The 22240-nt window shown below is 42.1% G+C and overlaps 1 protein-coding gene across 1 annotated transcript; it reads left to right on the top strand.

Annotated features, from left to right (window-relative positions):
* Positions 1–2684: 2684 nt before the first annotated feature.
* Positions 2685–5244, top strand: LOC131248634 (small heat shock protein, chloroplastic). The gene is made up of 2 exons (XM_058248998.1): positions 2685–3051; positions 4655–5244. Exons 1-2 carry the CDS (start codon positions 2772–2774, stop codon positions 5080–5082), a joined length of 708 nt encoding a protein of 235 aa, XP_058104981.1. The 5' UTR covers positions 2685–2771; the 3' UTR covers positions 5083–5244.
* Positions 5245–22240: the final 16996 nt, after the last annotated feature.

Raw genomic sequence — 22240 nt, 5'->3', positions numbered from 1 at the left:
ATAAAGCCATGCATTCATTCATACATTATTCACTCGGGCTGGTGGATGCGTAACTTGATTTCATGGACTTATTCACAATGGCTAAGATTTCGGTTATTTATGGGACTAACATAAGATTAGAAGTTTAATACATTATGACTCTCTATCTAAATTAGATATGAGATTGACTTAAATAGAAGTTCCTTGTGCCGGACCCCACACTTATGAGACCGCACAATACCATCCTCACCACATCATGTGTTGAATTCATTTTATGTTTGATATAATATGCCCACCCATGATAATATGCTTAGTTACATGCTTGTTTGTTCCCAATTCTCTATATGGTATACCCACTAAGTGTGTTGAGCTTAAGCTACATTTTTCTTTTCTTTTTCAGGAAAGTATTTCTAAAGCAGTTTGTAGTGCCCGGTGATTGTTCTGCTTTCTATTTTCTATGTTTATTTTAAAAATTTTAGACTGTAATATTTTGGACCATTTATATATTTTGGATTTTGGTATATGTGAGTTGTTGACATTAGAATAAGCTAATATTTTAAATAAAATATCTCAGGTGAGACAAAAAAAAAGAAAAGAAAAAGAAAAATGAAACTTTCATTATTACAAATTGGATTTGAAGTTCAAAAAATTAATGAGCTTGCTCGCTGTCAACGTTGGATTTGAAAGTTGGGAAGTAACATCACTGATTCCTGAATTTTGGAGTGAAACATGTACACATATCCCAAAGTAAGTTTCCAAAATAACATTGGATGACTTTTAATACTCTGCGTATTGAAAGGTTGTGAGGTGTTACACCTCCCCTCTAGTGTGATGGATAAGAGCATTCACCTGAAATCGGGAGCGGATTAGGTGCAGCCCTGGTTGTGAGCCTACTTTGATATATACTATGTATATGCACACCGTTCATCCGTTTTGAAGGTCGTTTCGGGCAAGAGTCCCGGAAATGAAGCGATCCAAATCACAAAAACAGTGGACTATCGTAGGAAACAGTGGTTTTTTCCATTAAAAACTTCTCGTGGGCCACCGAAGTTTTCGATCAAGATTATATTTCTTTTTCGTTTCATCCAGTTTTGTGTTACCTTGTCAACAGGATGGATGGAAAATAAACATTACGCTAGGCATTACGGTGGGTCCTAAGAAGTTTTTAATGGTGGGTGTTCAATCATAACTGTTTCCTATGGTGTGGTCCACCTCATAACTAGATCTTCTTCAATTTTATAAAAATGCCCTAAAACGAGCTGTCAAAACGGATGAACGGCGTAGATATACAAAATATACATCAAATTGGGCCCCATGGTCGTGCTGGGTGAGGCCGGGCCCCACCTAATCCGCTCCCCCTAACTCCAAGCTCGACCGTGAAGTAGCGAACAGGGTAGGGATCAAGAGGGACCTATCGTGTGTAGCTTCCCACGTGCCAAATATGAGATCCAAACCGTTCATCCGGTGAGTTCATAGTGTCATTTAAATAGAGAAAAAAATCCAGGTTCTTTGCCTGTCCATTGGACCTACCGCAAGCAAGAGGTGAGAGCAGGAAAAAAGTGCAATGGACCACATTCAACGTTTTTCATGGACCATCAGAAGAGAAAATAGATTGGATTTCTATAAAAATGAATCTTCAATCGAACCTCACCTGATGAGCGGCTCTGATGTTGGAAATTGGCCCATGTCTAGGCGATGACTTTAGTAAGTGCAATTACAAAATGCACTCGTGGGAGTGCACTTGCACTTCTGCCGCTTACGTCCTTACCGATGTTTCTTGAACCTGGGAGATAGAATCAAGAATTCCTTAACCGAGGGGTTTTTTTGATACTCTGGCAGGGCATGAAGATTGATATTCAGGCACTAAAAACTGTACATATGTTATATATTAAAATTAATTAAGCCATATGAATCGTGAATCCCACTGCTTCTAATCAAGGTCCCACAACTAGCTTGGTTGAACAATCCTAACCACTGATTCGTGGACAGTTTTGTTGGAATAGGATGATTGGATATTATTCACTTTGACCGTCCAATAAACGTTTCAACAAACTTAGAGTCAATAAGTGCAATTTTTGGTTGCCGATACATCTAAATCGGGATCCATAATTAGGACGGTTCAATTTGATTTAATTACATGTAGTTTTTAAGTAAATCTCTAAGTGACTGCTTATCATCTATCACACTGCCAGAGTAACAAAGCTTTTCTCGTCGATAAAAGGTAATTGCACACGCGCGAGTACAAATGCCTCACGCGTGGAAATCCGTCACATGGTTCTAAGATCCGAGCAGCTTGTCAAGCGATTGTTGCTTGGTAAACTCCATGCATATGAAGTCAGCCAAAATTGAGCATCAGGTGGACCACATACATTAACTTTTATTTCATTTATTGGTAAATTTCGTTTGTAATATCCTGTGTGCCCATCTGATTATCATATAAGCATGGAATGTTAGATATGTAAACAAAATTACTTGGGTTTCCTAATTAACCGGCCCTATCTTACACATGTGTGATTTGTCTACATGTACGAGTTGATGTGCACCTTCAAATTTCACTCGAGGGATGCAACTACTGGCCCTCAAATAACTCAAATGTCTCAATGCCACGTGTACACATATCGAGAACGTTCACTCGGCGCCACGACCCTTCGCGATTTCTCTACTCTCTTCTCTACGCCTCTCTATAAAAAACCCCATTGTCCCTCCCTTTTCATTGGCATAGAAGCGATCTTCGACTGCTATCTTGAAAATACCCTTGCTTCTCCTGCATATTTCACATAAGCCACCTAAACATGTCTGCCAGCGCTTCCAACCCCATCTGCTCTTCTCCTCTCTATTCACATCAAACAAAGCTTTCAGGACGCACGGCTTCACCGTGCTCGGTCTTCTTCCCATTGAACGGTAAGCGTCCGTCCACGTGTACGCCCAGCAGGCCCTCTCGGCTGTCTGTCGCAAGACCACAGGCCACAGCAGAGCAAAAGGATGGCTCGGCAGATGTACCCGTGGAACAGAGGAAAGGAACGGTGATGGAGCGAACGCCTCGACGTTCGACCGTCGATCTCTCTCCCTTCGGTAATTATTCTCAATCTCTTCTTTTTCCGACAGCGTTAAAGCTGGGCCCTGCCTGGGACTCGTTTAGAAACATCTAGTAGCCATGGACTCCGTCGGGTCCACTAAGGATCAAACCAAGCCCGTACCAGATGGCTTCCAAAGTACTCGGGCCCAAGGGTTTGAATGAGATAGGCAATGGTGGTTCCGATAAGTAGCGCTTCGGGTACTACTCATACCCACGCGTGCCTGACAGATCCAGACCCTTCATGAGATGGGCCATGCCGTGTACTTGCTATGGCCATATATTTTGGCCATTCGAAATTGATACTTTGGCGAGTTCATTTTAGGATCCGGCGTGTGGCTGCTCCCTTGGGCCCACATCTGAATCATCTGATGATCAGAACCATCCATGTTCTGGAAGCGGATTGGCTGGTGTACCTCACATCAGCTATATAGCTGCTGTATCGACGTCAGCAAGTTTTGTGGGTCTGATCATGAGGTATGTGTTATATCCAAACCGTCCATCCATTTGGCGAGCTCGTCTTACGTCTTGAGACGAAAAATAAGACAGATATAACTATTAAGTGGACCACAATGAAAAAAGCAGCGGGGGATTGAATGTCTACCATTGAAATCCTTTTTGGGGTGACAGAAGTTTTGGGTCAATATGAAATTTGCTTTTCCTCTCCATTCAGATCTTTGTGAACTTATAAACAGATTGGATGGAAAGTAAACGTTATGGTGAGCCCTATGAATTGTTTAACGGTGAAAATCAATATCTCCGCAGCTATTTTTGGTGTGATTCGTATGATCTTTGGATATGATTTATACTTTACATGATGCTTTAAAATGATGCCTAAAAATAGATAACGGTTTAGATATACTAAATACATCACTGGAGGCAATGTAACTTTTATCTCCTTTGAACCGTTCGTACTACTCGAAGCTCGAGGAGCGTCGATGCTTGTCTTCGCACGACACGTTCCTAGGGCAGATACTGCTGTGTGGTACACCATCCAATCCGCTTCCCCATGTTATGGCCTTTATACGGGCCACCATGATAAACCCTTTTTTTTTTTTTAGTTAACTTGTCAGTACACTGTCAGTACACACACTCCATGTAAGCCACCCCACTAGGGATCGGTACCATGTCCTCAAGTGTTGAAACGAGGTATATCCACTCAGTCTGCCAGTTGAGCTATGGATCTGGGTTTACCATGGTAAACTTACGGTGGTAAAGTGAGTATGGATCGTTCAAACGTTCAAATCATTGGAAGATCCCAATGTGTGGGCCCAGAGGTGGCCAACTCACGCTGGATCCCGAGTCTTGACACAGGTGAAATGATCTCAATGACCTGAAAGTTAAGTATGTCTAGTCATCATCTGGATCACGTCCACTGTGAAATGGACGGTTAAAAAGTATTATCCAATGGCCCACATTTTCATACGGCAGTGGCCAAATCATTGACCAGAGCAGATGGATGTATATGGTGGGATCCACATGATGAATGGTCAATACTTTCGGGGCGTGAAATCTCAAGCCCATGCGTCGTGGGCCACTACGCCCAGTCTCTTAATGGCATTTTCGTAATTTGATTAAATGAAACATGTGGTCCCATTTCAGGTTTGCTGGATCCTCGCTCTCCCATGAGGACCATGCGGCAGATGCTGGAGTCCGTGGATCGGCTTTTCGAGGACGCGATGATGTTCCCCGGTTCGAACCTACCAGTTAGGGAGATTCGGTCGCCGTGGGACTTCCAGGAGGACGAGAAAGAGGTGAAGATACGTTTCGACATGCCTGGTCTCTCTAAGGAGGAGGTGAAGCTCTCTGTAGAGGACGATGTCCTCGTCATCAAGGGCGAGCACAAAGCAGTGGACAAGGACGGTGACACGTGGTCGGCCAGGAGCTTTAGCTCCTACGACATGAGGCTGCCGCTTCCTGATAACTGCGAGATGGATAAGATCAAAGCGGAGCTGAAGAATGGTGTTCTGTTCATATCCATTCCGAAGAAACCGGTTGAGCACAAGGTGATCGATGTGCAGATTCAGTGAGAGATGGACGGTCTTGATGAAAGAGAGGGTTGTAGGTTTCGTGGTGTGTTAAGTAGTTTGTATGGCGAATGTAATAAAAATTTTGTTGCTTAATGAGTGTTTCACTCAAGAAACTTGTGAGGCCTACAATTTGTTGATCCAAGCCGTTCAAATTGTCATTCTCCTGTTGAATCGAATGATTCTAACCGTGTGATTGAAATCACGTTGCTGTTGATGCAGTTTTCTGGTGGATCCTCTCTGATTAATCCGTTAAAACGTGTATAGAAAAGAAGACAGAAAGACAAAGGAAAACTTGGTTTATACAGGGACCCTTGGATGCTTAAACAGGACTTTGGGTCTTTAGTAGGGTAGAATATCTCTGGGAAAAGAATCACCAGTTGAATATAGTTGAATATTAGAGTATAGATGCATGTACTTTACTTTGATTGGGGATATCTTCGTTTACTGCACTTGAATATAGTTGAATATTAGGGTATAGATGCGTGTACTTTACTTTGATTGGGGATGTCTTCATTTACTGCAGTTGAATATAGTTGAATATTAGAGTATAGATGTGTGTACTTTACTTTGATTGGGGATATCTTTATTTATCGGAGAGGGAAGACCTATGTAATAGGGAGTCTTCGTTGGAGATGAAGCCTGTTTAGGAATCTCCTCAGGATTTATATTAGATCCTGAAGTTCTTGGTATTTGATCTAATTCTCGAAGATTTTGGGAGAGATCTTCGGGCTGTTAGAAAGATTTTTAGATCCTTAATCTTAAGGATTGGTCATTTATCGACTTTTTGAATGGAACAGGCATTTTCCTTCTCTCGAAAGATATCGTGACCTATAGTCGAGATCTGATCGAGCTCTGGTTGAACTCCATCCAGCTTACAGCTTACTTATAGACGAATTATGGTTGACCTATGGTCGATATATAGCTGAGTTATGAATTAGGCTGGCAATCGGTTATTTGAGTAGACTTACGATTGCCTTTTCTTTGAGTGTCCTTATAGTTGCACCATCTATCTAGGGGGTAGACCTGTTTCTGGACGTAGACGCCCCTTAGGGTTTGGATGCCAAAAATGGCCGTCGTTTAGTAGAGTTGATCCATTCTATAAGTCGACCTATCCAACTTAATTATTTTTTCACCCAATAGTAAACCCCCTTACTCTCTAACCCAATATGAAGAGGCTTGATGAGTAAGCTCGATTCAGTTTGGGTCGGACTTAAGTTGGGTCGTGAAGTTATAAATGCCCAGTATGGCAGCCAACACAGTGCTCGAGGCATGTCAATAAATGTATAAGGCGTGTTATATCGTATTTCGAGGTCACATGGGGTGTCAGGTCGCCGTTTCGGTGACCAACGAATGAAGGCGTGACACGTGGATGTTTACTCGGTATTAGTGGCAAGTAATGCATAAGGTTGTGCCATGTGTTGGCAGGGGTAGTCAAAAGGACGTTTGTACGGGCCAACATCAATGGGCACACTCAAACGATGTTACGTGGCCTCCCTATATAAGGGAAGCCCTAACCCACAGTCGCTTTCTCATCTTCCCCATTCTGCTACTTCCATTGTCGAACGACGATTTTCGGTGATCCACAATTACTAGCGCCGGTGTGGATGTCTTCTTCTCCCGCAAGCATTTGCCCTCTCATCTTTTTTTTTTCCTTTCAGCGTCTCTCATCGTTAATAAGAGAGACGCAATGTCGGATTCTTTCAGTTCACGAGAGGGGGCCTCTGGTGGCGATAGTGGGTCTAGCAGCCTTCGGGTAATGTCGAATCCACTATCGCCGTTGGATATGATGGCAGATGTCGGTTTTCCAGCATCTCGGGCAACTAAACAGTCCTCGGCAGAGAGATCGTTAGATGTAGAGCGCGACCCTTCTAGCGAAGATATGATCTGGAAGGGTCAGACGATGAAGGTTCGGGGGGTCCGGTGCCCTCTACCCTCAATGCTAAGGATTTAGCCTGGAGAAGGCTCGGGTATCATATCCCTGACTCTATAATTCTTCGGCTCCCTTCGCCGGACGAGCTTTTAGACTGGCCTTCAGAGGGTGCTATCCCGATCTTCCAAGTTGCGCTCTAGTGTGGCTTGTGGCTTCCCTTATAGGGCCTGGTGAAGCGTTTGCTCCCCACCTGAACTTGGCCCCGGGATAGATGATCCCCAACGGATGGAGGGCTCTGATGGGCTGCATAGTGCTGTGGTCTGAGATGGAACAGCACAAGCTGACTATTAAGGAATTCCTCCACTTATACCAAGTGAAGCCGAACAAACTCCAGCCTGGCTGGTACTCTTGTAACGCCCCGATTTTCAGGACCCGAGTATATGACCCGTGTCCCAAAAACCCGAGTGTTAGCTTTAAAGGATGGTCAAATTCGAGTGTACATTTTTTTTCCTTCATCAGAGTAAGCAAATGAGCGTAGTGTGGACAAATCGACATAAAGGAAAATTTCATTATCATTCAAATTTACAAGAAACTGCTCATAATGACTTATACAAACCAATGTCTCTAAAATTAACAAATACAAGAATTACATGATCTAATACATGAGGAATAATAGAAAGCATATAAATATAAGCCGCAAGATCACACAGCTCCTCCAAGCATACAATCAAGCATTCCTAGTGATCGTACCCTGCTTCTTATCAAGTCTGAACTTGCATATCACTTAAGCCACCTGTATACCTGTACGGTTTTATATTTGATAGATGAGTGGCCAACTCAGTGTGAATTCCCCTCAAGATTACACACCGTCGCATTAGGTAAGAAATAGTATAAAACATCTAGACAACCAAAACAGAGTAAATGCAGTCTTTTTAGGTGCATGGATGCATGAATGCAATCATCGACTCGGGTAAATCATCCGGACGGTCGGTGCCCCAGGAAAAACATCTAGACAGGCAATGGGGTCGTCACCCAAAGATGTGAGTAGTCATCAGCGCAACACGCAGCATAATCGTATGGGCATGAGTGATCCAAGTCATCATCATAAATTGATCGGCTTGTCATTAGCGCAACTCGCAGCGTAATCGTATGGGCATAATGATCCAAGCCGTCGTATTATGCTATGCGTGCATAACTTGCCAGCCCATTATTAGTCCAATTGCAATTAACCATTTTAGAATAAGCTCACGGTCACTAGGGGGAGCGTAATGCCCAGCGTAGGCCGACAGCTCGGGCATAGTGTCCCATTACCACCATCCCCGGCTCATGAGGCTATCATCTTAGGATGTTTAATGGAAACCCATCGACTAGTAGCCAATCATATTATAGTAGATAGGGCTTACCATCGCGTGGTTGCATGGTATAAAACATCAAACCCATACAGGAAAAATACCAGAACAAAGCCACATAGAGCGATATCAAACAAGCCACATAGGGCAATTATCAAAATAGGCCTCATAGGGCGAGTATCAAAACCATGCGATAAAAGACCATCCTTGAAAACTATTTGACACAACAACCCTGGATGGTAGGCCCACATTAATGATCCATTTAGACCACCACTAAATAACCACTAAGTCGAAGGTCCATTTTAATCACAACCAGTCGGGTTACATCCCAAGTATGGGTGTACATTTATAGGTGAGGGTTTCCCATTAATGTACCAGTTTAAAGTTCATAAGCAATACACAAATAATCCACAAGCATGAACAAATATACAGGATGAACATTAAGCAGGCAATATAGCAATTCAATTTCCACCAGCTAACACATGTGATTATACGATAGAGATATCAATTATAATTTTTTAATAAAAGCTATAACTTAAGCTAATGAGAAGATGGAAAGCTCAAGAGAAAGAATCATCACCTCACAATCGAATCGCCACTAATGTCACTAAGTGCTTGCTCCCTTAGAATTAAATCCTATCACAGATCATGAGCTTATACCATTAGATCCAAGTTCCACGCACTACCTAGGTTTAAGGTCATATCCTATGGTTTGAGTTATCTATCTTAGGGTTTTATTGTAGGGTTAGGGTTTTATCCTAGAGCTTAGTTGTAGTCTTAACTCTAGGGTTTAAATTGTAGTTGATGTGTAATAGCTTATAAAATATTTACTAACATTAGTGTTATAAATATTAGTTAATAATCATTATGATGACAATTCATATTATGATATATTACCCATGATAAAAATAATACACTAGCATTTAATAATGATATCATTTTTAATTCCTTGTATGTAATAACTTTCATTAGGATAGATAATTTACTAATGGTTATGCATCCTAATATTTAACAATCCAAATGATGATGGAAATGGTAACGATGTTAATTTAATAATTAGAAAATAATTATTAACATTAGTGTTACAATTAATATTAGTTAGTATAGCAAAATAATCATCAAGGTGACGCCAATGACTATTAACAATGGATATTTAAGAATGATAGATAAGATACTACTATTTAATAGTTGCATTTTGTTTATAATAATTTGTTTAGCATAATGATCCACTAATGGCTAATCTTTGCTAATATTAGTAATCCTAATAATAACAACGGTAATATTTGATAATGGTACATCGAAACAAAACTAGAATGGGGAGAAAATGTTGACTCACCTTGTTGACTCGGATCGAGTCGAGTCGACTCGGCTACGCCCTTGCTCCCCTACTTCTCTCTCTCTCTCTCTCTCTCTCTCTCTCTCTCTCTCTCTTCCTTCACTCAGGGATGAGCCAGACAGAGTCCGAACTCAGTCCGACCTTGCTCAGTTCAACCCAGGGCTTGGCGCACTTGGTGCAACACGTCGACTTGCTGAGTCAACTCAGCACCCATCCAATTACAGTTCCACTCTCTTCCTCTCATTCTTAAATTTTCTTTTCTCCTTTCAATCCTACCTAGGGTGACCTGGACTGAACCAGGCCCAAGCCTGACTTAAACTAACTGGACTCGATTCCAGGCCTGACAACCTTGGCAATGAGTCAACCCGACAACAACCCATGAGTTGGGTAGAGTCAAAGTTGCACACGCACACACCCCTTGCCCCATCTACGGCTCCCCGCCACACTCTCTCTATCTCTCTTAGGAGACTAGAACTGGGCCTGGACGCATGCTCCAGCAGGGTTGCTGGTCTGGTCCGGACCCAACCCAGACCGAACTTGGTTGGGTCGAGATGGAGCAACACGCACCAGCTTCCTGATTCTTCCTCCCTTTCTATCTCTATTTCATTCCTTCTTTTTCTTCTCCTCTTTCCTCCTCTAGGGAACTCCAGCCGTGAATCCGAACATAACTGGAGTCGAAACGGACTCAAACTAAGATGGTTGGTGCAGTGGAATGGCAGGGAAGAAGATGCAACGTTAATGGCAGATTGCAAATGGGGGTTTATTTCTTCGAACCGATTGTTGTAGGTGGTGTGTATGAGCTCAGAGGAGCTTAGAGACATGGATTTTTGAAGCTTCAGGGAGGTTTGGTGGGTGGTTTTGAAGGAAGAAGAAAAATGGTTATTTTCGAGTTGAGGCAAGGGAGTGGGAGAGAGACCTATTGCAATTCCCATCTCTTGGACTTAAATCGAGCCCTGAACTCCCTCAGGGCCGTCAGATGAGACTGGAAGGCCAGGATTGAATCCCGCTATCCGGTTTTCTGGAAAACAGTTGGTGGAAGGGCGGTTTTTGGCTTCGTTTTTCCACAAGAAACCTAGCTCATGTGAACAATCAACGGACGGCTGGGATCTCTCTGGGATGGAGGGTTGAGATGGCATAGGAGTAGCTCATGCGAATCACTGAGTTGGAAGAAAGGAAGGGAGCAGACAGTTTCTATTTTCGGAAGCTAGTGTTTGTAGGGCCTCCTTGCGTCGAGGATTGTGTGCCCAAACGCACCGAAAAATTTGTCATAATAGTTGGTTTTTGGTCAGATCCACCTTCTGAAGCTGATGGACGGATCGGATCCCCTAGGTGGGTGATCTTGGTGGGCCACAGTCGGACGAAAATGGACGTTGTCCGTCCCTGTCTCAAACGAAGAGAGAGAGAGAGAGAGAGAGAGAGAGAGAGAGAGAGAGAGAGAGAGAGAGAGAGAGAGAGAGAGAGAAAACCTCTCTTCTTAAGGAAACTGTCGGTCAGAGGAGCTCTGACCGCTCCTGGTAGTCTGGTGCACGGCGGGTAGTCCTGCACTGTGTACACGTGCAAGGAAACGTGGGGTCCACAAGTGGATTTGATAAAATCCACACCATTCATTCCCTTAATAGGCCTCACTAAAGGCCTCCGACCGAAGATCGGTCAAACCCAAAGCCTAGGTGGGCCCCACAAATTAATTCAGGTCTTGTTTATGGATTTCCTGCTGATTTGTTTTACGGATCAGCCCGAAATTGAACGTCAATGGCTAAAATGGCCTAAGGGACTATTTAAGCTAAGACTTAATGGTCAGATTATGGAAATATGGCCTGTTCTGATTTCTATAACACTAAATATTATGTTATACTATCTTTAATAATATTATACTATTATTATTATTATTATTATTATTATTATTATCATATTCTTTATTATTATTTCCCGCACGTATGCATGCATTTTAGTGATGTTGTAGTTCCCATTTATGATTTTATATTATTATTATCATTTATATAATTTGTCATATTTAATTTATAATTCCACAGATTGTTAATATGTATAAAATCTATGAATGTAAGTAAGCGAAGCTTATTATATATTATTTGTGTACCATTTGTATGGTGATATGTGTGTTATGTTTTAAAACATATACAAGTTGTTAAATTGTTTGAAATATGTCATCCACTATAAATCTTTCTAGTATATTTTATTTTTATGTATTATAATTCTATAATTTGTATTTTATATTTATGATGTTGTAAGCGTATACACATAGTATGGATTATGGTTACATATCAATATGAAAATCTTAAATCTTACAAGTATATATAAAAAACCTTCCACAGTGTATATGTTTATGTTGTATTATTTTTGTATTTATATTACATTACGTTACTTAGTAACACTCGAGTACTGGAAAGTACGGGGTGTTACAACTCTCTTCGCTTGGCAAGGGACTGGAGGGGGCCTTATAACTGACCCTCCATCATCTAATAAGAACTGGAGAGATAAATAGTTCTGGCATCTAAATGTTGGGAGGTAGTTGACCTACCCTCGGTCGTGAGTCAAAACTAGGTCTCACAACGTTTTCTGACCCGAGTAAGTATTCTCTTGATATAGTGATCTCATAGTTTGTTCTTTATAGGTCTGTTTTTATCATACCAAGCTCATTTGTGCATGTCTTCTGTTGCAGTTATCCCTAAGCAAGCTCCTTTGCTCGACAACGGGTCGCTTGCTCGGATTAGAGGGGCTAGAGCGCTATCGGTGGAAAATAGGTCTTGGAGGTTGCTTCTTCAACCCGAGCTACTTCTTCAGTCGGGCATAGATTACGCTCTTACCGGTAAGCCATTGGGTAAGATCCACTACCGATATTTAGAGCTTAGAAAAATCTCATGAATCTCTCTGACATATTTTCTTTGTTCATTAATGCAGAGATACCTGAAGCCCACCCTCTTCTTTGGCCTCCTTCCAAACTTCGCGCGCCTCCTCGGGACGAGCTGGCGACACTAAGGTTGGCCCCTCCAAGAGCAAGGGGAAGGTTGGCCCCTCCTGTCTGTTCGTAATGGAAATGGAGGGAGAGGGAATGGAGGTGGAGACCTCTGATGCTGCCAAGGCGGCGGGGACAATCGTCCCAGAAGAGGCTGCTCTTGCCGAAGTACATGGGGCTCACGAGCTTCCCACAGAAGCTCGGTCTACGGGGGCAGAGGAGGTCGCTTGCCCTAAGGGTCTTCGTCGAATTATTGAGGAGATCCTCCCTTGGGCGGATCGCCACGTGTCGGAGGTGGAGTTCCGCGGTTTGTTCGATTCTCCTGCGGAATCGAATTTGGCACACGTGACGACGAGCCTCCTCGGGATATGGCGTTTTCTGAAGTTAGGTCACATTTTTCATTTCTTTATTGTTTGCTAATACTTAACTTTTCTTTTCTTTTTGTAGTTCGCCCTATGTGTATTGAGTTCGCTCGGATGTGTGAACTAATGGGCGAGGCCGATTAAAAGGTCGGTCGAGCTTCGATTGTAGAGGCCGAGCTAGGGGCTGCAAAGACGACTCTTGAAGGGGCTTTCACAGAAAAGGCCAAGGTAACGGTGAAGCTGGAGAAGGCCCGGGCTTGGTATGGGGAATGCCAGGCTAAACTCGTGGAGACCGAGGCAAAGCTTGAGGAACTCAAGACAGGGACTTGAGCTGCTCTTGCTCAAGCTCGAGAGAGTGCAGTCAAGGAGTTCGAGTCTTCCCAGGCATACATAGAGGACAGAGGTGCCCTTTATCGCCGAGGTTACACCTAGTGCGTTAAGGCTATGAAGGAGACCTTCCCTGAGTTAGACCTTTCCACCTTTGACAAGTCTGAGTCTGACTCCGATGGGTCGGGCGACAAAGCGGCTCCCGAGCAACCCTCTGAGGCCAAGGCTTGAAGGTTAGCTTTTGCAGAGTAGTATTTCCTTCGCTCTACAATACATTTCCTTGGCTCTGAAATGCCTTCCTCGGTTTTGCAATACCTTTCCCTTTTTTAGCTTCAAGCTGATGTGGACTTACGTAAATGTGCCCTCGCGAGCTATAAGTGATGTAATCATGCCCTTTGGGCTTTTTTCAATGAAAGTACTACTTCTGTAAACTGTATTGAATTCTAAATTTCTGAGTTAAGTAGATTGTCTTTGATTTTGTATTAGTAGATTGAATTGAGCCTGGTTGCTCAGACGCAACTTGCAGTCAATACTTAGATCGGGTTCTGGTTGAACTTTGATTAGGCCTTTGTTGGACTTTGATTAAATCCGATAGGTCGGAAATAGGTTGAACATTGGTTAGACATTGATCGGACGTATGTTGGACATAGGTCAGATCTTGCTCAGATCTTGGTTAGTTCTTGTGGGGATGACAAACTGTAAAAATCGTAGAGAAACTTTATTCATATTAAGTTGAATTTGGTCAATATTAGTAAACTTTGTACTGGTTAATTAAGGATAATAGATCTTGAGATGCTTGACGTTCCAGGGATGCAGCAGGAGTTGGTCATTCAAGTTCTCTAGTCAGTAAGAGCTAGGTCGGCTCGTACTTGTTATTATATAAGGACCTTCCCAATTTGGGCCCAAGGTCCCTAACCTTGTTTTTTGGGTATTCTGGAAGGTCTTACGAAGGACTAGATCGCTAGCTCGGAATCTTCTGACCTTTACTCGGGTATTGTAGAAACGCGCCACTTGTTGCTGGCGAACAACGGTCTGGATTCAAGCTTGTTCCCTTTGTTCCTCGAGAAGGTCGAGACTCAGGGCCATTAACTCAGTGTTGACTTGTTCATTGAAGGATTATGTTCGGGCCGTAGGTAGTCTGATTTCTACGAGAGTAACTACTTTTGCCCCATATGCTAAAGAGAATGGGGTTTCCCTGGTAGCTATTTGGGCAGTAGTCCGACATGCCCATAGAACTTTAGAGAGTTCCTCGGCCCACTCTCCTTTAGTGTGCTCAAGCTTAGTTCAGAGATGGTGTTTGATAATTTTATTGACCGCCTCAACTTGCTCATTTTCCTGCAGATGCCGTGGCGATGAGTAAACGTTTCGTATACCCAGGTTTTCGCACATCTCCTGGTACTGTTTGTTGTCAAATTGTTTCCCATTGTCGGAGATAATGGTCCGACGAATTCTAAACCTATATATTATATTCTTTCAAACAAAGTCAGTGATCTTTTGCTTGGTTATCTTTGCTAATAGTTCTGCTTCGTCCCATTTCGTGAAGTAGTCGATCGCCACAATAGTGAACTTGGTCTGACCCTTACTAATAGGGAGAGGACCAATAATGTCGATTTCCCACTGAGCAAATGGCCATGGCTCGGCCATGGGAGTAAGCTCCTTAAGAAGCTGCTGAGGTCTGTTCATGAAATGCTAACACTTATCACATTTTCGAATGAGCTGTTGAGTATCATGTTGCATGGTCAGCCAGTAGTACCCTTGTCGGATCACCTTATGGGCTAATGCTCATCCTCCAGAATGATTTTTGTAGATTCCCTTGTGGATCTCCCTTAGGACGTACTTTGCTTCTTCCGGTCGGAGTTACCTCAGTTAAGGAAGGTAAAATCCTTTCTTATAGAGTACATCGTTGATTATGGTGTACCGGGCAGTTTTAGTTCGTGCTTCCATTCAGTCTTCGGGTAGCTCGCCCTCTTTGAGATAATTAATGATCGGATCCATCCAAGTTGGTTCCGAGTTGACTTGAAGAACAGGGTTGTTGTTAGTTTTATTGATGCTTGGTTTTTCTAAGAACTCGATTGGGATCGACCTCGGGATTTCATCTTCCTCTCCTATGGCAAACTTTGCCAACATATCAGCTTTCAAATTTTCAACCCGAGGGATTATGGCGATGTTGCATTTTTGAAAGCTTCTAATCAACTCTTTGGCCTTCTGAAGATATGATTTCATACGTTCTTTCTTAGTTTAGTATGTTTCAGCTATTTGATTGATGACCAACTGTGAATCGCTGAGGACTTTGAGATGTTGAGTCCCCATGTTGGCTGCCAATTTGAGTCCAACGAGCAAGGCCTCATATTCCACTGTATTGTTGGAAGCTTGAAATCTGAATATTAAGGCATATTGCATTCATGTAGAGTTTGGGGTCTCTAGGACTATCCTGGCCCCGCTTGCCTTAGGATTGTATGAGCCATCAACGTAAGGCATCTACTTAGGTGGGTCGGGATGAGCCTGGGTGTTGGACACTTCAGCAGATTATTGCTCGGGTGCTACATTTGGACCAAGCTCCAACATAGGTGGGTCAGTGCCTTGGTCGGGCGTATAAGTTAGCTCGATTATAAAGTCCGCCACTGCTTGACCTTTAATGGTCGCTCAAGGCTGATATCTGATGTTGAACTTGCTTAACTCAATTTCCCATTTAGTTAGTCGTCCCGAAGCTTCTGATTTTTTGAGCACCTGATATAGTAGTTGATCGGTCAGGATAATAATGGTATGAGCTTGGAAATATGGCTGAAGGCGTCGAGAGGAGATAGGTAAAGCCAAAGGTAACTTTTCCAAGGCAGGGTATCTTGTTTCAACTAAAACCATGGCTCTGCTAATATAGTATTCAGGGAATTATTTTCCTTTGTGCTCCTTAATTAAGGTCGAGCTAACTGCTGCATCGGAGACAACCAAGTATAGTGGTAGGGACTCGCATTGCTCTGGTTTAAAGAGTAGTGATTGAGGGTAGCGAGCCTATGTATTGCTTGAGCTGTTGGAAGGCTGCCTCGCATTCTCCTATCCAATTTACTACTTGTTTCCCCTTCAACTATTTGAAAAATGGGAGACATTTGTCTATAGCTCGGGACACAAAGCAATTGAGGGTAACAATCCTCCTAGTGAGCCTCTGGACGTCTTCGGTCATCTTTGGTGACTGCATATCAAGGAGAGCCTTGATTTTCTGAGGGTTTGCTTCAGTTCCTCGCTGGCTGACCAAGAAGCCAAGGAACTTTCCGGAGCTAACCCCAAAGGCGCATTTACTCGGGTTTAACTTCTTCAGTATTTACAGAGGATGAGGAACATTTCTTCGAGGTTGGTGATATGGTCTGTAGCTTTGACGCTCTTGATGAGCATGTTGTCGATATAGACCTCCATCGTTCACCTTATTTGTCAAACGAACATTTTGTTTACCAATTACTGATAAGTAGTGCCTCTATTTTTCAATCCAAAGGGCATAACTCGGTAACAATAAAGACCTTTGTCAGTGACAAAGGCAGCTTTTGTTTTATCATTAGGATGCATTACAATTTGATTATAGCTAGAATACACATTCATGAAACTCAGCAGTTCATGTCTAGCCGTGCTATCACCAGTTAGTCAATTAGGGGGAGGAAAACTATCCTTGGGGCAAGCTTTGTTCAGGTCTGTATAATCTACACAAACCCGCCATTTCCCAGTAGATTTCTTTACTAGTACTATGTTGGCTATCCAGTCCAGATAGTAAACTTCCTTAATGAACCCAACCATGAGGAGTTTGTTGACTTCTTCCCCAATCACTGCGTATCTCTTGGGACCAAGCGCATATTGCTTTTGTCGAATTGGTTGGTGAGAGGGGTCGGTGTTCAGTCGGTGTACTATGACCTCGGAGTCAATGCCAGACATGTCTTTGTTAGACCATGCGAATATGTTTGTGTAACGTTGAAGGAGAGCCATTATGTTGTCTCATAAAGGTACAGTTAAGGATGACCCAATTTGGACAGTCCTGGATAGGTTGAAATCATTGAGCGGGATTTGAATGAGGTCTTCCATGGGATGACCTCTTTCCTCAGATTCTTCACACAGATCCAGGGAGGTGATAGTCATTACTTGGTGGGGGGTTTTTAGTGTCATCACGTAGCACTGTCGAGCATCATGTTGATTGCCCTTTACTATACCAATGCCCTGCTTGGTTGGAAATTTCATGGCTAGATGGTAGGTCAAGACCACTGCTCATAGGAGGTTCAGATAAGGCCGACCAAGAATAGTGTTGTAAACCGAAGGATGATTGACTATGAAAATCGATCATCGTAGTGACTTGGTTTTGTTCGTCCTTGGCTATGAGCGGAAGATGAACTAATCCTTCGGGTATGACCTGTGAACCTGAGAAACCGAGCAAAGGAGTTTTGATGGGTTAAAACAGGGATTGACCTACTCCTATCCTGTCGAAGGCTTGGGTGAAGAGTACATTGTCAGATGACTCGGTGTCAATGAGGTTTCGAAACACCTTTCGATTGGCTATGGTCAGAGTGACCCCTAGTGCATCAACGTGTGGGGGCTGGATTCCTCGGGCATCATCTTCAGTGAAAGTTACACTATGCTTTTCCAATTTTTGTTCCTTTAGGGGCCTTCCAATTAGCTAGACTTCCTCTTCAGGACAAGCAATGCTCCTGGCGTGCATCTTCCGGGCATTGTTCGAGTCACCTCTGCCTCCATGGACCCCGAAGATAGTGCAGATTTTCCCTATTGGCTAGTTGTCGATCGGTCGTTCATCTGTCACCGTGACCCGGTCTCCTCCACGGTTCACGTACTCCCTAAGGTGACCGTCACGCATGAGTGCTTTAATCTCCTACATAAGGTCGAAGTAATCGCTCGTATTATGTCCGTGGTCCCAATGAAAGAAGCAGTACTTGTTCTTACTCCTCTTATCAGGATTGGATTTCAACTTGTTCGGCCAATGGAGGAGACGCTTGTCTTTGATCTCCATCAGAACTTGTTCTGGCATTTTGTTGAGCGGAGTGTAGGTTTTGAACCTACTGTCAGGCCATTTGTTCAACCTGTTGTCGTCCCTTGATCGGTCATCCTTCTTCTTTTTTTTTTGCTCGTTTTGGCAGAATTTGGTTTTGCCTTCACGTGTTCTTTGGTTGGGGTGACCTTGTTTTGAATGGCGTCCCTTAGGACCTGAGACTCTTCGGCGTTAGTGTATTTCTGAGATTTATTCAGTAGTTTAGCCATTGTCATAGGAGGATTTTTGTCAGCAAGAAGAGGAATGGTTTATCCCTCAACTTGCTCATAATGGCGTTGAGGGTGACCTCTTTTGAGTACTTACGGACTTGTAGGGCTGCCAGGTTGAAGCGCTTAATGTAATCTTTCAGAAGCTCTCCATCCTTCTGAATGACGTAAAAGAGATGGGATAATTCTTTGAGCCTTTTCTTTCCTCCGATGAAGTTCATGAAAAGCCTGACTGAGTTGAGAAAATGAACTTATGGAGTTCGGCTTCAACTGCTTGAACCACAGACGGGCAGCATCAGCCAAAGTCAAGGAGAAAGCTTAGTAATTGACCACATCGGAGGCATTATGGAGTTTCATGTAGATTTTGAAGGACTCGATACGTTCCGATGGGTCGGTTTTCCCTGAGAAGGGAGTGATCTGGGGTAGTTGGAACCTGTCTAGCAACCACCCTTGCATGATGTCGACGATAAATGGAGATTCGGTCGCTTCCACCGCGATCTGTGTTGGTGCGTTAGCTTAGACGGTTTTTTGTATGTGAAAAGGCCGAGCTATATGTCCTAGAGGAGGGGAGGGGGGGAGGGGGTTGAATAGGACTATGCCAAATTAAAAACTCAATAGCAAAATTTAAATAAATTAAATACATATAGCAATAGATAATCCCACGATGCTGAATTTAAAGACTACCTCAAATATCTGAGTATTGAGAGGTTAATACAGATGTTGTTTTAAGGACAACCTTACACCATAAAAACCAAGGGTTTATGGTAGGACAACCTTACTAGAATGGTTTGTGTATCAAAAACTCAAACTTGATACAGAGGAATAAATAAATAAATAAATAACAAGAATGGAAATCTAATCTATTACAATATTCCCACGCATCCACATAAAGATTACAACATTCTCCACAAATGTAATAAGGGAAATTACAATCATCCACAAAAAGAAATAAACATTCAAATGACAACACTAAAAATTATAGTGGTTCGCTTGTGTGCACATCAACTGTTTAGAAACACAGCCACACAACTACTCCACTCCTAATATCCCCACACAATGGATATTAGCATTCACTATGAAAATAGGTTTTTCCAGGTTCACCTAAAACCCTCACAATTGTGTCTTTCAAGTGAGCTTACACAATTCAAAAACCCCACACTCTGAGTTTTCTGGATCACCTCAGACAAACCACAGTATAGATTTTTCTGGCTCAATCTCAACGAAAACCAAAACAAAGGAATTTACAAAAACTGTAAAAATACCTGGATATTCTCCTTTAGATGCAGCCCGGAAGAACCAAGTCGGAGTAGAAGTTCAACGTTGAAGTTCAATATCCAAACTCACTTATGAAATGGTTCTAAGTTCTAAATTGATTTTAGATTTAAAGTACCTTGGGCTAGCTTGATTTGATTTTGATTATAAGAAATGAGAATACTACAATCCCTCTTTCAAATAAAATTGGAATGCGAAAATTCAAAATCAAATACAAAGAAAGCTATTAAAAGAGAATATTAAATGAGCATAATATAGCTTAAAATAATGACTAACTTATCTCTCAGAGTGATGTATTGATTTAGTTTAAATTCAATGAAAAACTCTGAAATTTGTCGTCTATTTATAAGTGAAGAAATCACGTTCACGACTGGTCCTGTGGACACTACGACTGGTCGTAGGACCAACTGATTTTGAAATTTTGAGCGCGATCGGATAATGTCGTTCCACGACTGGTCGTAGGACCTTCATGACCAATCGAGGGACCTCCACGACTGGTTGTGTGGAACCTGGAATAGTTGCTGAGCTTTGAGTCGTAACTGTAGGACTAGTCTGAATGAGTTAAGCACTGTTCACACGACTAGTTGAGCAGTCTCCGGGACTGGTCGTGGCTTAACAAAACATTCTAAAAATTTACAATAAGTTATGACTGGTTATGAAATTTCTTGGACTGGTCGAGCCAGTACTAGGACTAGTCGAACAGAGTCCAGGACTAGTTGAGAAACAGTCTATTCACTTATAAAATCAGTCAATTGAATTATGTATTCAAAATGACCTACCCTAAGGTCAATCTAGGGTCATTTATACCTTAAAAGTAATGTATAAACATTGAGCTTCTTTTTCTTTAAGTTGATAGTCGTTCTTTGAAGTTGGTGAAGCTTGAGATCTTATCATAGGATGAATCTTGACTTGAGACTCTTGAAGCTTAAAATCAACTAACATTAAAGCTTGAACTTGAGTATTAAAGTCTAGGAACATTGTTTTGACTTGTACGAAGCTTTGAACTTTTTGAACTCTTGAATTTTGAAAGCTTGGATTCACTATTGATGTTGAACAAAACATGAACTAGTACACTTGCCTTTGAAGTTCTTGAACACAAGACCCTTGTTCTTGAGAGATGCATAGACTTCATTATATAGATGAGCTACACAAGACACAGATTCCAAGAGAGGTTTTGACACTACAAAATTTGACAATTTAGGAGCTAGAAACCTTAACACTTACAATCTCCCCCTTTGTCAAATTTGTGACAAAACACATTCTATACAAACATAGGCATTATACGCACAAAGAATCATGCACCAGTTATCAGTATAAACCAATCAACTTGGTTAAAGAATCATGCACCAATTATAAAAAAAGAAAGCAAGCATTTTGCATTCTGCTACTACTCCCCCTTACTCCTATCCCTCCATCCACAATCCACATGCCGTAAATCATAAACACACACCATATATCATGTATGTCCAAATTCTCCCCCTTTTTGTCACAATATGACAAAGGAACAACCTAATACAAGAAACATGATGTAAATAAACAAGGAAGAATAAGACGAACAAGGAGCAAGATATGAAAATTCATAAGCAAGTAAAGTTCAAGTATTTGAGCTCATCAAAGATATCGTCCATGTTAATCAGTCTCAGAATCTGATTCGAGCTCATCAAAGATATCGTCCATGTTAATATAATCAGGAGGTAGATCGCTTTCTTCTTCATTTACTGCTTCAGCTCCACCACTACCCACATTGACCTGGCCTTCGGCCAACCTCAAATTCATCTTGTTTATATTTGAGTTGTTGAAGATGAGGTGATGAATGGGTGCCTCTCTAACAGGCATAGCCACTAACATAAAAGTGGCCAACACAGTCATAAGGTATGCAAAGGGGATATCACTATGACCAGGATGGAGACAGAATTGTATGATGGAATGACAGATTAAAGAAGGAAGACAAACATTTGTACCAGAGATAATAAAATGCAAAATTCGAACCATGAAAGAGGTGAGTTCAGTTTTGTTCCCAGAACGAGGATATAGATTTGAAATAAATATCCTATGAAGGACCCTGTATAGCGAGTGCATTCCTATTTTGACTCCATTGTGCATCTATATTACACAATGCTCTAGTAAGCATATGTTTTTCTAATTCAAAAGGTTTAGCTACTAGAGTGCTAATTAGAATACCTTCATCATTGACATGTATGTCCATTAGCTTAGAAATTAAATGTCGGTCTACTTCAAATGGACATTCTCGAGTTGCTATGATAAAAGTTAAAATTTTAATTGAAAAATTAGAAATATATGCAAACATAGCCTGCGCAATAGACCAGTATGCCGGCCCACTCCAATGTAGAATGTTAGCCCATCCTACAGATTGGAGAAGAGGAAGGATTTCAAATGGAGCAAGTTGTTCAACATGCACAGGTCGCTCAACTA

This window comes from Magnolia sinica, chromosome 6 (assembly GCF_029962835.1).
Source record: "Magnolia sinica isolate HGM2019 chromosome 6, MsV1, whole genome shotgun sequence".
Taxonomy (NCBI): domain Eukaryota; kingdom Viridiplantae; phylum Streptophyta; class Magnoliopsida; order Magnoliales; family Magnoliaceae; genus Magnolia; species Magnolia sinica.
Note: the sequence above shows the minus strand (reverse complement) of the source record. Positions and strands in the feature narration are given on the sequence as shown.

Bases quoted from the DNA above. Each gene is read 5' to 3' on its own strand.
- LOC131248634 (XM_058248998.1), top strand. From the start codon at position 2,772: ATGTCTGCCAGCGCTTCCAACCCCATCTGCTCTTCTCCTCTCTATTCA. The intron at 3,052-4,654 runs GTAATTATTCTC...GTCCCATTTCAG, and splicing joins CGTCGATCTCTCTCCCTTCG to GTTTGCTGGATCCTCGCTCT.